The sequence below is a fragment of the Pezoporus occidentalis genome, unplaced genomic scaffold (genome assembly GCF_034315485.1).
Source record: "Pezoporus occidentalis ecotype Australia unplaced genomic scaffold, CSIRO_AGI_Poc_V1 ctg21, whole genome shotgun sequence".
Lineage (NCBI taxonomy): Eukaryota > Metazoa > Chordata > Aves > Psittaciformes > Psittacidae > Pezoporus > Pezoporus occidentalis.
Genome location: NW_026913964.1, coordinates 5,474,722 through 5,491,154, shown reverse-complemented (window position 1 = coordinate 5,491,154; position 16,433 = coordinate 5,474,722). Strand labels below are relative to the sequence as shown.

General features: G+C 36.6%; 1 protein-coding gene across 1 annotated transcript in view; it reads left to right on the top strand.

The window, feature by feature from the left end:
• Positions 1-9,691, top strand: part of SPRED1 (sprouty related EVH1 domain containing 1) — a 62,136-nt gene extending 52,445 nt beyond the window's left edge. Inside the window, exons 5-6 of the mRNA XM_062619334.1 lie at positions 3,052-3,210; positions 7,915-9,691. Coding sequence (XP_062475318.1) covers positions 3,052-3,210; positions 7,915-8,574 — 819 coding nt within the window. The 3' untranslated portion in view covers positions 8,575-9,691. The remainder of the gene's footprint in view (positions 1-3,051; positions 3,211-7,914) is intronic.
• Positions 9,692-16,433: the final 6,742 nt, after the last annotated feature.

Sequence of the window (16,433 nt, the reverse complement as noted above, 5' to 3'; positions counted from 1 at the left end):
ATTCAGAGTATCTCTTAGCAACCATAGGACAGTAATTATTATACCAGCAGCTGGGAGCAAACCAGATTTCCGTTGTGCATTAAAAACTGGCATAGGTTACTCTACAGATGATTCTGAATAACCTATGCCAGTACTGTACTTTCAGGCTGTGGTTAAAGGATATTGAATGTGGGCGGTGTAATTGCTTTGGACAGTAGAAAAGGGGAATGTGTGCATTTGTGTTTGTGTGTAATGTTCTGTATACTTAATATACCAAGCTTAGTTCTTGCGGAAAACTTTACGTTTGCTTTTTACTTTAATGCATTTCTAATACAATAGCATTTTTGTTTCAAGGGCCTCTTCCTACAGGTTGTTGGTGTTTCCATTATAAATGTGGGTTTTCAGGTGTTTATGACTTTGTCATAGAACATCTAATTGGAGCAGGAAGTGACATGCGAAGAAAGCCTTTTTGATACTAATAAACGTGGTTTGGCTATATCTAAACTACCAGTTTAGTTAAAAATACAGAGTTCAGGAAATTGATCTGGCATTTCTGAGGTTCTGCAGAGTATTTATAGGCTGAATAAGACCATAAGTGATTTTTCGTAAATACCAGAAGTTAGGCTGTGCCCGCTTACCTGTAGTGTGCAGATTGGTAGGCTGAGTGTTGTGCTTTCTGAGCAACTGTCTCGTGAGTTCCTGCCTTACAAAGGTCGGATGCCTTTCTCTGTCTCCTTCCACCCCCAAATTTGTCATTGAAGTTAGTTAGCTTGAATTGTGGTGTCTGTGTTTGAATTTTATAAAAGCATTCCTTCATAATTGCTGTGTATAGGGCACAAGGGCTTGCTTTAGGATTAAGGTCTGTATTTCATACATCAGTGTATGGCACTGCTAGTTAGCGCTGTAATAGGTGATCAGTGCCCATATCCTTTAGTAGATGGAGCCCTCCTGAACTGCCAAGGGGAGTGTGTGCGTGTGTCTGTGAGTATGTGCACGTGTCCTTTTTACTCTGTAGTGTAGGTAGTTTATTTCTGAAGAAAAAAAAAAGGTGTGAATCACTTGCAGGAACAGGAAATAATGCAGGCTGTTGCAAATCTCACCCAGGGGTAAGACTGGTTTGTAGAGAGTTTGTGTTTTGTTTTTTTTTTTTCCCTGGGAAAGAAGGAGTTTTTTGCAGCTCTTATCCTTCTCCCTAGACCACTCAAATTGATAATAGCTGGGGGGAGGTAAGGGGGTTAGGTAGTGCTTATCACTGTGGCTTTTGTAAAATGGCTTCTAGCTGCTAAGTGTGTTCCTAGTTTAAATAGTTTCTGCTTGTTGTAAGCATTTATAACATTGCTTAAACCCAAAATAGTTGTAGGCATTTGTTCTTCATTCTGAATGCAGTTAGTTCTCCTGTGATTTAAACCAGTGTTTTGTGTCATTGGGCTATGTACCTACAGGAGTACCTCCTGCAAGGAAGATGCACTAATATTTGATGGTTTTACTCTTAAAATAAGTATACATCTATAAAATCATAAACTCTTGCCAGTCACTTCAGTGTTTCTTTTGTACTCCTTTTCCAGCAGTTTGACCAGAAAATTTAATCTTGACAACAGCAGGGCTGATTGCTTAGTGGTGGTGTCATGCCCAAGGAGCTTCAAAAAGTACTTCTTCCTGGCATTTTGCCTGTCTTCAAAAGTTTTCAGTGGAATTTTAACCTGACTGAGCCCTTGTCTTTCATGGGGTGTACACTCTCTAGTACTAATAATTAAAGCTGATTATTAATTACTCATTCTAATTTTTTCCTCTCAGAGTGCTTCTGAACAATATATAAATTCTTAGTGATGTGATGATTTTCTTTCTCAAAGATCAGTTGCTACTTGCACTTTGTCTAGGTGTCTAGAACTTGATACATTAGTCTTTTACGTCTGCGAGGTGCTAATGTAATACCAGAATAAGTTTCTTAAGTATTTTGATAAATAAAAACTAATGATTCAGTGTACTTAACTGATAATAAGTGTACTCATTAGTACTTAACCTGCCAAACCTTTAGGTTTGCCTCTGCCTCAGTAGTTTTCTGGAGGGTTTTTATTGTTTCCCCCTTAATGTTTCCTTAATACATATACAGATCCTTACATTAAAGCTGAAACATAACATTCTTCTTGCAGGAAGTTGTATGATGCCAGAATTTTCTCAGTGATATCAGATGATAGTAGCCAGTTAACTTTACAGCATCTCTCAATGCAAACAAAATATTGTTGTTTTGTTGTACAAAAACAACATTGTACTTTTTTTGGCAGCTCGGTGGGATTTTTATCAATATGTTCTACTGTATCCTGAGTATATCCCAGCCAGTTAAGCTTAAAAAATGAGAACTGTTTGGTTTTTCTGTTCTTTTCAGAAATTGGATCATGTCACAAGCCAATATTCCACCCAAACATACTTCCTTTTTCTTATTCTCAATGGCACACATCCTGCAGATATCTCATTATATGTTGCCGCATGGTCTCATTTTTGTATCAGATTGCCTGATAGAACCTTAATTTCAAAAAGACAGTCATTAGTTGTTTAATATACACTTGCTGTAATTAGATACTTTAATTGAGCTACTTTATGTTGAAATTGACTTTCTTCCTTTTCAGCTGATCTTAGTTTTAATTTATTAAAAGGTCTGGCTAGCTTTTGCCTTATTTGCCTCACATTTTATCCTCCAGGTGTATATATGTAAATACTGGCAGCCTCATGCGTAGTTAGAGAAAGCATAATCACAGAGACTGGGCTTATCTCTCCTTCCTTAAAGAACTTCTTTATTCTAATTTGGTAACTGAGTTAAAGGCATGGATCTTTAATACCCAAGTTGTGTATGCTCAGCAGAAAAGGAACTCCTATTTTCTAAGGCTTACTTATAGTAAAGAAAATACTTGCGTACTTATAAGTACTTAAAAAATGTGTATTTTAAAATATTTGTGTTTATAGATGCCTCTAGCACGTTATGTAGAGTATTAATGCATTCATGCATGAACGTTGTGGGTTTTGTGTGTTTTTTGTGTAAATGCAAAATCATTTAAAGGGTGTTCTTATGTATTCTAGACTACTCAAGAAAATACATCGGGTTCATTAATGAAAGATCACCTTTTCCAACATGAAACTGTAGTAACCAGTGAACCTTACAATAGTGCAAATATAAGGCCTTCAGCATTTGAGGATTTCAACACCAGGAGGGCCTGTTTTCCTAACCAACCTAACCAGGTAAGACTACTGATAAAAGAAGCAGTTCTTATTTTGCTTGTTGCATTAACACCAGAGTGTGTGATTTCTGCACTTTGATTCTAAGTCCCTGTATTGTAGTATTATACTCTCAACTTGAAATTATCAATATAAGCTTTGCAGCTGAAATACTAGTGTTGTTATGGCAGAGGTAAGGCTTTGCAAAGGTATTTACCTGTGTTTGTAGTGCAGCTGACGGCATGAATAAATCTTTCACTTTCTCTGAAGTCATATTTCTGTATTACAGACTTAGTATCTGCAGCCTCGAAAAGCTGTTGAAATTTTTCAGAAAATGTTGGTTGGGCATGAGCTCGATCTCAGTTGCATGTATACAATTTTTTTTAATTAGAAATATTGAAAGGTGTCTTTAAAAGATATCTTGGATGCATTACACCTTGGGGCGCTTTTGCTAAATACTTTTATTGAAGCGTTTTATACTTTCTTACTGCCCATTTGAACTAAAATACTCTATTTTGGTACAGAAAGGAAAATGGTTTATCTGTTATGCATGAAAAGTATTAAGTTATTGGTAAACAGATTCTTGAAACAGAAGACAACCCACTAACATGAGGAAGGCTGATGTACAGACGTTTTTGAATGTTTTTAAAAGATTAGAAAGACAATGTTACAACTTTTCCTTTAACAATATAGATTTTGCTTTTTTCTAAGCCTCAAATAACTGACAGTTTTTAAAGGCAGTAAAAGTAGACTTAATAGTGAGTTGGATAATAATTACTTTGAGGGTCTTGAACCTAGAAGCAAACACATGGGAAGCTTTTTAGAATAAGCTTAACAGAAGTCAGAGCAGAACACAAGTTCAAGTAGTTGTGAACACTTGTAGAGAAAATGACGCGACTTGAAATACAGCTTTTTAATACCCTTGGTCATTATTGCAAAGAAAGAAAGGACTGTATGAAAGTCTTGTTTCAGCTGTTTCCTAACTGCTTTAATTGGGCAAAAGAAGCAAGAACTAACTAAGGAACTTGAAATTATGAACTTAACAATTTTTAATCATCGATCTACTCCAATTATCTCTTTGTGTGAGTCACCTCATATTTTTGTTTGTTCTTTGCATCAGGAGATACATATTTTTTCCTCTTCCCCTTTACCTTCAAGTATCATAGAGTAGAATAGATGGGTGGTCAGGTTCTTGCAGCTAACACTCAACAGCTACAGTAACCAGTGATGTATGCGTGTTAATCTTCATTGTAAATGAAAGTGTGGTAGTCTTAAAATGCTTGTGTGTTTTAAGAGCACATATAGAACTGCCTACTGAGAAAATGATGATTTAAGCTATGGTATTCTGAGTAGTGTCTGATAAATATTAAATAGGAATTTCCTGGAAATGACAGTTCATTTCTTGTCAACTGAAGTTACAGAAGATGCCATGGAAATTTAAGTAGATATTCTTTAAATTATTTTTCTTATACTATAGCACCACCTGCGTCTGACATCTCATGCTTTCTGCATTTTCTTAGAACATAGGCAAGTCAGCAAAATCTCACATTGTCTCTGCTGAATGCCATGCATGTGACCATGTGGCACAGAAGATAGGCAAATAATCTGGTTTGTTTCAATTTGTATAAATAAGTTTGGCTGTGCTAGTAAGTTGAAAAGCCCGGACTGAAGAAGTCATTAATAATAGTTCAGATCTATACCTGTAATCCTTCAGCTGTTATAAAAAATACTGAAGTCCCTCCACTCTTCAGCTTTTGATATATTGATGTCCTTTTGACTTATATGTAGTACTTTGCGATGATATATTTAGTTGTTGGTGTCCTCATGTTGTGGAGTTGCAAGCTGGGCAAATTCAGGTATATCTGTTTGAGGGGAGGCAGTGAAGGCTACAGTACCAAGGAAGTGTCTGTGTCTTACTTAAAGGTGCACCTGTTCAAGTAAGGTGTAATACCAGTGAGTTCAGTTAATGTCAACAAAAATTTTCTGCCTAATTTCCAGTTGGTTAGTCATGTTCATAGTGAGATTCTCTATGGGATTTCAGTTTGCTGTCATATTCTTTCTCCCTTCCTGGTTCAGCTGTTATACAGAGATGGCACTTACACTGAGTTACAGTTTTGAATGCCTAGAGGATGATGTGCATTATTCGTGTTGAAGTTTGTTGGTATTTGTACCTAACTGAATCTGGATTCTGTAGTGTTGTGAAGGTTTCATGTATCTCATCTCTTTCATATAGATCCCATTAAACACCCAATGTGTAAGCACTTTATTTATAAAGCTTTTCCAACATTTCTCCTACTTTCTCATTTCCAGTGTTTCCCACTTGCTGTCTTAAAAAATGGTTTCTTGATATCAGTTGCATGAAGAACATAACGCTGCCTTGTTTGTAACGTATCAGACCTTAAGCATTTTAATAGGTGTTTGGCTGGGGGCTTGAGAAAAAGAAATGAGTTCTATGTATGTGATGTGTTCTGCCCAAACAAATAAAAAGCCTTCAAAGACTGGGGAGAGGTTGGGTTTTACAGTTGTTAGTATTTGTAGTGATCTTTAATGGCTATTAGCTGGGGAATGGGAGGTTGAGGGTGGGTTTTTTTTGGTTTGAGATTTTGGTTTTGTTCTTTTTTTTTTCATTTAAACAACGGATATTATGTAATGCATTTAAATGCATGCCTAATATTCTGCATGTACAGTTGAGTAGGATCCTTTATGCCTGGAACATACAGAATTGTAATGTCATTTCTGATGCTTTTTCCCTTAAATTTATGCTGTTAACGGTTCAGAAAAGGCAGTTAGCCATAGCTAGTTATTGATGATGAAACAATAGGCTTTCTCTTGTTTGAAAACAGAAGTGAGAAGCACTCTGCTTTTATAAGCAAAGGGGAGGCCTAACTGCTTCCATAGAAGCCTGTGGAAATATGGAAGATCACTGATGCTAGCTGAACAGGATATAACCTTTCTTCATCCTGTATTCTTGAGACCTGTGGAAGTCCAGCTACATTACTTGGAGCCAAGAAAAAAAGTATTATTCATGTTAGCATACTCCAGTTGAAACTACCAGGACAAAGCAGCTCTAATTACAGTTTTGTACTTAACACATGAGGATTACTAAGCAGGGAAGTGATGGTTAGAGCAGGCTACAGGTATTCTTATGTAATCAGAAGCTGACATATTTTAAGAAGCCATTCCTTCCTCTTTCCCAGCTGTCTTCCCGCTTTCCTTCTCTGCCTCCCACCCCAAAACCAGGGGCCTGCAGACTTCAGTGTAGTAGGAGCACAGACAGGTGCAAAGTGAAACAGTAGAGTGTTAACTTGTTTGTTGCTACACACCACAGATTAGGAACATGCAGTTATACTGTTGTCCTAGACAATGGAATAGTGACATATTAATTCTCATTAATTTAATCAGTACTAATAAGGTAAATATTCTCAAAGCAACAATACTGATGCCAAAGATGCATTCCCAAATAATTCATGACTCTGGAAGACTTGTAAGGCTAATGGGTTAAGGAGTGGGTGTTTTTCAATTTTTACCGTGAGATGGTTGGCTGCGCACTTGACAGAAGAAAAAGGTGGAATTTGACTTGAAGCTTTCTTATATTCTGGATCTCATCATAATAGCACCACAGTGTAGGAAAATATCTGCCTGTCTATGAGGCAGGATCACAGGGGCATACTGAGATTCCTGTTTTGCTCACTGCTATTTTTGCAAGCTCCTTCCATGCACATCCTAAATGTTTATCCTGTCGTTATTTGTACCTTTTCTTGAAAGTCACTTGTAATGGCATTTCAGTAACATTTAGTGGCAATTCACTGTCTTAATATCTAAGGTCTGCAGCATTTCAGTTTAGATGATTCAAATTTGACACCTTCAACAACTTTTTCATGCCCTTTGATCGTAAGGCAGAATAAACAAGAACTCTGTCTTATCTCTCTGCTGTTTTTCTATGTGTTTAGCACATTCTCTTTTACTTGCCTTTTGAGATAAAAGGACTTGAATTATGGTCAGTTTCTAAGTTAAGAATTTTAAAAGTACTTGGGTGTTTGCATGCCAGTGATCTAAGCTAATCAATTTAACTACTGTATATAAGCTAAGGGGAGGTGCATTTTTAAGCCATTAGTTTTGATTGATCATGCCACTGAATATTATTCATCATATGGTAAAATCCTTATCTGGAATACAGCTTTGAAAATAAGTAACCAGTATTCAATACTCCTATTGCAAAAGCGGAGGAAGTTTGAAAACTTAGAGCAGGAATAAAGGAAAGCTTCTCATAGATAACACAAGTAACTCAGTGAATGTATGGGGGTATGGGAAATTCTAAAGCAGTGGATAATAAGTGATGTGAAATCAGCAATTTCATGTGAGGTGTAATTGATCTGTGGAATTAGTTGCCACTGTTAGATGTTAAAATCTGAATTTTGAGCATATTTCAAAGAACAGTATGAAGTTTTATGTGGATACCAAAATATCCAAAGCATTTATGAGGTACTAAAAAGTCAGGAAAGAATACTAAAGCTCATGGTCCTGATATGCAAAAGGATGATTATTGTCTATAAATTGTACTGGTAAAGTCTATAAATTGTACTGGTAAGAAAATAGGCTGAAATTTTTATCTTCAAGCAGCAAGGGAAAAAAATCCTGGCTTTTCGTTTCCTAATCTAAGTTTTACATTGTAGGTGGACATAAATTGGGGATACACTATAGTGAACTTATCTTGCTTTGCCATTTCAGGTGCCACTGAAGTCAATCAGACATGTTAGTTTTCAGGATGAAGATGAAATTGTTAGGATAAACCCTCGTGACATTTTGATACGTCGTTATGCAGACTACAGGCATCCTGACATGTGGAAGAATGACCTGGAGAGGGATGACGCAGACTCAAATATACCATTTTCTAAATCAGACAGTAAAAAATCTGACTATTTATACCCATGTGGGGATGGAACTAAGTTGAATTCCCTGAAAGACTCAAAGAGTTCTGTGGTATTTAAAACTCAGCCTTCCTCATCAAAATTTAAAAACTCAAAAAGAAGAAAAGAAGATGGTGAACGTTCCCGCTGTATATACTGCCAGGAGAGGTTTAATCATGAAGATAATGGCAGAGGAAAATGTCAAGATGCGCCAGATCCTATTAAAAGATGTATCTACCAAGTTAGTTGCATGCTTTGCGCAGAGAGCATGCTTTATCACTGCATGTCAGACTCTGAAGGAGATTTCTCTGATCCTTGCTCATGTGACACTAGTGATGACAAGTTCTGCTTACGCTGGTTAGCACTGGTGGCACTCTCGTTCATTGCTCCATGTATGTGCTGCTACCTCCCTTTGAGAGCATGCCATCACTGCGGTGAGGTGTGTGGGTGCTGTGGAGGAAAGCATAAAGCTGCAGGATGAATCAGTCTTGTGCCAAACAGAGCTGAAAAATCTTTGTTTCCAGGAAGCATCTAACTTGGATTTGTGGAAGCTTTTTGGCAAGCTGAAGGGAATCTTCTTTCATGTAAGATGCTTGATGTGGAGGAAGCAACAAGACTTGTCAGACCTTGGCATTTTACAAGTGCTAGCCACGCCTAACTATTTCCTTTGAGTTGCGTGGCATTTGTTGCAAGTTGTGAAGGAGATTTTGCAAAGGAAAGCCTATTCTTATTATTGGCTATAAAATGAGTATATAAACTATGATTATACTAAAAGGGATTAACTTTTGCCACTTTGTACATTCATGGTTTAGGTAAGGGGGCTCTTTTAAAAGGATTAAAACTTACCTGAGGGGAAATTTTAACTAAAAGTGCACTAGTGACAGTTGATTTAAGCTTAAGAAAAGTTAATACTCGGCAAATGAGAAATGAAACTGATTTTAAGTGCAACTAAATCACTTATTAATAGTTTTTTGGAAGCAACTTTATGTATAAATAACAAATGTTTATATTTAACTAAATGTGTAAGGTACGAATTATTACATGTTAAACTTCCCTTCCCTCTGATATAGTAGGTATAGACCATATCTACTGTCACATTCCATGGTAGTATTTTAAATATTTAATTAGTTAATTTAGTCGCATTTTTATTCCAGATGGACAAATTCATATTTTCAGTCCTGGTTCCCTTCAGCTACAGTTTGTGTTGAGTTGTATCCATACATTCTGATAATCTAAAAACCTTTAAAATATTAATTATTCTAGTCTTGAGTGACCAATATTTTTTTTGTTAAGCACAGATGTAATTGTCTAAAATGTTCTTGTTAGAACATAACATTTATTTTTATATATAAATGACTTTGATTTCAACATAATAGCAAAAAGGAAGTTGTTTCTGTTGCTCAACCAGCAAGTTGTTTTCTTTTGGGGTGTCCTCCAAAAATACTTTATTGCATATTCAAATGTTCATTAAGCAAAAGGTACATTAAGGCAGTTGTAACAAATTGTCATCAGTGTTCTTGTTTATCCTTCTGTTAAACTAGGATCCTGTTCAGCTGTTTATCAAGTACTATGATTAAAACAAAAGATTAATAACAAAAGTGAAATTGTTTTCATTATTTTGAACTTCAACTTTCTCTTATTTGAATGGGCAAGAACAAAAGTACTGTGTGTTTTGTTCAAAAACAGCAAGAAAAGACTTAGCTTGAGAAATAAATTAACAGCCCAGGCAAAATTGGAGTGAACGTCTTAACTGAGGAAATTCACAGGGAGAATGGGGAAGTGGGGAGAGAGAGAGAATGTATGTGTCTGTGTGGCGGTATCTTGTGTACGATACTTGTTATGGCTTTGTACTTACTAAGTGTTTAACTTTCAGATAAGAATTAACTGATTAACCCATAGAGAATTTGTTAAACCATTTCGTGCTTTGCTCTGTCATGAAGTAAGAAACATTTACTTCTCATTATAGATACGTAAAACACTACAACCAGTAACAATTCATTAGCGACGGTGCCTAATTGATATCCTGGCTGGAGTAGGACTGTCTTCAGTGTACCCTTGTTATTAGACAAACAAAAAAAGGAATTGATTTTAAAAGATGACTTACTTTTTCTCACTTCCTGTGCATTTCTTCCATGTATTTTTTTATGTAGTTTTTCTTTCTGCATGCATTGGTGCCCTTAATTTTCCTTTGTAGCCCAGGAGTAAAATAAGCAAATGTATATAACATTAACTGTCTGTAAAAATACTTTTTAAAAGAAAACATTTATATTTATATTGCAACTTGAATTGACCACCTTGTGTACATAGATCATCTCAGAGTATTATTTCACATTGAAAAGACGACCTATATCGATAACTGTAGAAGTTACGGAAGAGCTTCTAGTTTTGTATTGAGAGTTGACTGGATGAATTAAGTCCAAGAATATGACACGGTAGCAGCGGTCTTGGTTTTTACTGTTTATATATTTGAAAGCTGCTACTCTGGTTGATTTTCATGCTTCACACATTTTCAGCTAAACTTGGTTGCCTAGAATAGACTGTTAACTTTAAAAAGAACTTTGATAAAAAGTGATGTTTTTCTAGTGAATGAGAGGAATTTACTATTTGTACATAGGTTCCTAATTCAAGGTGAAGAAACATATGAATGACCTAAGAAAAGAACTTGCTGGCTGTATAGGAAAATGCTATAGAATCCTGTTGTATATATACTTCAAGAAAGAAATGATTTTAACAGTTTCCTCTGAGCACTATACAACATAGTGAAACTCCTGGTCCTGTACTGTATTTTATATGAAACATATATGCTTTAATATTTTTATTGAATATGTGCATTAATATTCTCACCTTGCATTTAATCACATTGCTGCTAAAATGGTGTCATCTTTTGCATTCCTCTTTGAAGATTTGATCCATCTAAAAAGGTAATGGTTACTAAACTTGATGTGTTCACTTTTTCTTGTGTGCTGGAAGTGTAAGCCTGCATGCCCAATTTGAGAGCAGCTAAAAGAGCTAGAGAGATACATGCTTACTGTGTAAGGGCTGGGTTTGTATGATGTACGCATACCTTTTCTTTTGGTATTAGGGGTCTCGCCCCCTGTTTCAGTTAGGAGATGAGTACGCAAACCCATTCCAGAATGGGATGTTATATCTGTGTATCTTTTGTTTTGGATAGCACGTAACATTTGTTCTGTCTCTTCTATAATACTTAAGCATTTAGGAAGAGACAAATTTCTTCCCCAGTCCTTGCTACTCCCCTTGCCCATAAGGTCAGAACTGTAGTTTGTTAGGCATGTAGTAGGAGAGCTTTGTGCTGCTTGGAAGTGAGACCCGAGCCTTGGGAAACCCTCATTGAATATTAAGTCCCTGGTGTGTTGAAAGCCTTGGTTACCCTGAAAATTGAGTGTTTCCTGTTGAAAGTGGGGAAAGAAATTAAATGCCAGCAGCACTCCTGCACCATCTACTGGGGGAAAAATACTTCAGCTGCATTCAGGCCCAGTGCTTGACTACATCATGATTTAACTGGCTGTTGGTGCACTACTTAAGCTACAAAAATATGTAAAGCTTGAGTTACGAATTTATAAAATAGTAATTTGGACTCTGTTATTCTTTATCTCATTATGCTTCTTAAGTTTCATTATTAATATTGATTGAAAGTAAAAATACTTTAACCATATGTTTTGTTAAATTTAAAATAGTTATGACTGCCTATTACACAAGAGCATCAAAATCAGGAATGAAATTAAATTCATTTGATTCTGTCACTGGGTTCATAAGAGATTATTTTTTATTTTATTATTTTCCCCTCCTCTTTAATTCTTTCCCACAGCAAAGTGATAGCGTTTGATGTTCATGCAGAGGGAGTCTCGGCCTTTGGTTTGTGGCATGAATGAAGTTTTGAGTACAGACGGGTTGGTCTGTGCACCTGCACATGCTATTCAGTAGTTGGAAAGGGCATACCTACAGCTGTGGGTAAGATTACAGCAATATTCTGATAATAACCTACAATTACTGTGGTAACGCTTTAGTAAACAGCAGCAAGTGATGGCACAAAACTCATTTCCATAGCTTATGTAAAGGATGGTCCATACAGGCTTAACTGTTTCAGTTTCCTCTAGAGAAACAACAGTATTTTGAAGAATGTCTTAATTGTGCATGTTGGAATACAACATTCCCGTTTCAGATGTGTGCTCTGCAGAATGATCTGTTTATGTGTACCTGGCAGATAATGCTGAAGTCCCCGTAAAAAATGCACAGGTTTAAATTAATTTTTAGTTTTTTCACATTTGTATTAATTGAATGAAGATCAAGGGTGGTGGCTGGTAACAAAACAACTTTAAAATGATACCTTATGGTACTGTTAGTCCAGTAGCTGCATGGATGAAACGTTTATTTCCTTCAGTGCACCAATAAACACAAGGAGAGTTTTGGGAGGTGGTTTAGGTTTGGGTTTGTTTTTTTTTCCCTGAAAGCTTCTCTCTCTTAATTGCAAAAGTTGTGGTTCATTAAAGAAACCAAAAGCATTTGGTGAAGAAGAAGCCTTCATGTTTAAAGCTGCAGCATAGCTGTACATAGTCGTTGTTCTTTTGCTTGGTGCCATTTGCTTTCCACCCTAATGACCTCAAAGTGCCTCATGTGTATATTGTTTCCATTAAACCTCAACTGCTATTTCTTTCTACTAAATGATGTATAATTTAGTTAACTCATCCCATAGGTGTTTCCTTTATGAATATAGCTTGTTACTTTGAGTATATAATGTAAATATGCCTTTATGTTTGTAACTGGTTTGTTACATCATACCTTGTAAGTTGACATAGCAGATAACGCCATGAAAATTGTTATATGTTTTTTCCTGTAATGACCCGATTAAACCTATCTTGAAATGGAACTACTGACATGTTTTTCAATTCTGTGTTGGGATTACTCGGAACAGTGTGTACAAAGTTAAATGTTGCAGCTTAAGAACAGAACAAAAAGATGTAAGTACAGGTAATCACTTTCCCATAGTATTCTACTTACAGGTTAAGCAAAATATTAAATCGTTTTATGATTTTAAGACTGGTCAAACAAACATTGTATTAACCTCAAGGTCCAGCATATTTCATCATAAGAACATTTTTTTAAGAGCTGCTAAAATATTTTCAATAAAAACGTGCCCATTACCAGTTTACCTTGTATTTAAAGCAGTATTTGTCCTTGACATCGTGCTGTGGAGGTCAAGATTCCTTCATATAAATCATATTTGAGTTCCCACTCCACTGCAAAAATGTGTATCTCTGAATATAATTCTAAGCTTTGAGCAAGCAAGCAAAAGAATAAGATATATACAAGAAAAGGAAGGGAAACTAAACAGTCCATGAGGAAAAATGAACACTTGGAATTCTGTGAGGCTGTAATTTGAAAGCTCAGTGGTCAAGGCCTAGGATGGATTATGCTAAATTGAATTGTATTTGATTCTAGCTTTCACAAATGTTTTCTTACTGGTTACAACCGATGAAGTAATTCTTGCTGTTCAATCTGATCCATTTCTAACTTGAAGAATTCTATTATTGCTGGGTGTAATCATTACATGGACTATTAACTGTTGATACTTGAGCTTTTAACTGATGATTTGAAAATGCAACTCTATCAGAGAAAGGAAACGGGCAAAGGGATTGACTAACAAAGTGAGAGGTTAGCAAAGAATATTATAGGACCATGTGAAGACCATATGTGAGAACGTGACTGCATTAACCATGGTTTCATAAAAATTAAAAATCTAGTGTTAGATCTGGACAGATCTACCTTAACATCATGGATAGTGCAAAATCTTCTGGTTTTGAACAAGAAAAAAAAAGGATACATAAGAGGGGCTTTTTTTGTTGGTGGTGGTTTTGGGATTTTTGGGGGGTTTTGACAAGTCAAACTCGATTGTTGGGGTTTATAAATTAACCCCAAAACTGAAGTTAATTCACAGATTATAGTCTGTGGACCACGGACTTAGTGGTCAGTTTCTAAAGAGGTTTCATAAAAAATGATCCCAAGTAGTCCTTGCAATATAGCAATTAATACTCAGTATTTTGTATTGCTGTTTTTTTGAACCTGTTGGTTTACTGTCATGGATCACTGTGCACTCCTGTTTTAGAATGGAAAGACTCTTGTAGGGTTATATCATCACTTCCATTGCTGGCAAACACCTATGTAATGTAATTTAATAGCTTGGAAACAGACATCACATGTAACTGGATGAGAATGAAAAATAATCCCATGTTTCAGACCTTTAACTTGAAGTTGGTGAGTGTGTGCATGCACACACAATGGGATCTGACTAAGTTCTGTTTGGAGTACTGCGTAATGAGGATGATGTGAAGTATTTGGTTTTACCTAGAAACAAAAGGAAGAGACAAGTTGGTTCCTCAAGAAGCTTCTAGCTCTAGATATCTATGCCCTGAATTCAGAAAATTGGGAATATTTGAGAAGATGACTTTCACTGACAGAGCAAGCCTCTCAGCCTCAGCTAAGTGGCGATTTGTCAGACTCCAGACACATCTCAGCACCCAGGAGCAGTTATTTCATGTTTGGCATTTACTGCTTGCTTTATTGATTTTTTTTTTTTTTTTTTTTTAAAACGATCAACAAAAAACTCTTGCAATTTCTGATTTTGCGTAATATATAGAATCACAGAACAGTTAGAGTTGGAAAAGACCTTAAGGTCACCTGGTTCCAACCCCCCTGTCATGGGCAGGGACACCTTCCACTAGACCAGGTTCAAGCCCTGTCCAACCTGGCCTTGAACACTGTCAGGGATGGGGCATTTACCACTTCTTTGGGCAGCATGTTCCAGTGCCTCACCACCCTTACAGTAAACAACTTCATACACCACCTAAATCTCACCTATTTAAGTTTAAACCCATTACCCCTTGTCCTATCACTACAGTCCCTAATGAAGAGTCCCTCCCCAGCATCCCTATAGGCCCCCTTCAGATACTGGAAGGCTGCTATGAAGTCTCCATGCAGCCTTCTCCAGGCTGAACAGCCCCAACTTCCTCAGCCTATCTTCATACAGGAGGTGCTCCAGTCCCCTGATCATCCTTGTGGCCCTCCTCTGGACTTGTTCCAACAGTTCCATGTCCTTTTTATGTTGAGGACACCAGAACTGCACACAATACTCCAGGTGAAGTCTCAGGAGAGCAGAGTAGAGGGGCAGGATCACCTCCTTTGACCTGCTGGTCCCTGCTGGTCACTCTCCTTTTGATGCAGCTCAGGATACAGTTAAGCCCCAGATGTACCAGGTTAAGATAAGCTGCCCAAAAAGCTCAGTGTTTGGTGGGAGCTAAGTGGAAAGGAAACAAAAAATATGACCAGGAAATCTCTTTTTCCTTCCCAGGCCTAGATGGTAGATAATGAAATAAATCCTAAATGCAAGCCATTGCACTATGATCTCCTGTCTAAAAACTGACACTTTTTAGGACAGATGTAGCCGCTTTCCATGGTGATGAGCAACCTTGCAATAACATAGTTCTGATTTCATCATGTACAAGGTGCAAATGTTAATGAACTTGCTAACAGGGGAAAATACTAGGGGGGTTCGGATGATAGAACCATACTTAGTGGGATGAACAATAAATAATTAGAAAGAGTTGTTCTTTTAAACATAGATCCAGTATTGTTCGATCAAGTCGGTTTCTTCAGTCAATGCTATAATTGTAAGCCTGTTAAGATGATTAAATTTCCTGTTGCATGCAGAACTAGCTTTGAATTATGGGCTAATCTTCCTTACTCCAGTATTGCAACCTGCCAGAACCTTTCTGTATGAGCTTTCTCCTTCCACTACTACATTTGTAAAAAACAAATCCATTTATGTGTATTAAAGGTCTCCTCCCCAGTGGAGGTAACTTGCCATTTTGTAGCCCATGTAAACCGCAAGTAGTTTGGTGAACTCGTTCTTTCAGATTGAGGCTATGCGACTATTTTCATTATTTCTGAAGTAAAATACATCAGTGCTGTGAGCAGTTATCACTGTCCCTTTGCCAGAGGTGACTCTCCCTTCCTACTTGTTATTGTGCTTAGGTGCTTTTCTGTGTTGCTTTAGATGAAGGAAGTGTTACAGTGACTTGATTTTTCCTGTGTTTTTCTATAACTCCTTCCTTTTTCATTTGTGTGTCATCTTCAGCTTTCTCTGTCTGCATATAGATTTTTTACAGGCTGTGTATTTGATGATTATAGCTGCTGAATACATGTTATAAATGTATAATTAATTATACATTACATTATAAATAGTATTTAAAAGTTGTAGTGCAAGGGCAAAAAGAGTGTGCAACATTGTATCCCTCATGAATATGGTAATGCTGAGACATTTTCTGT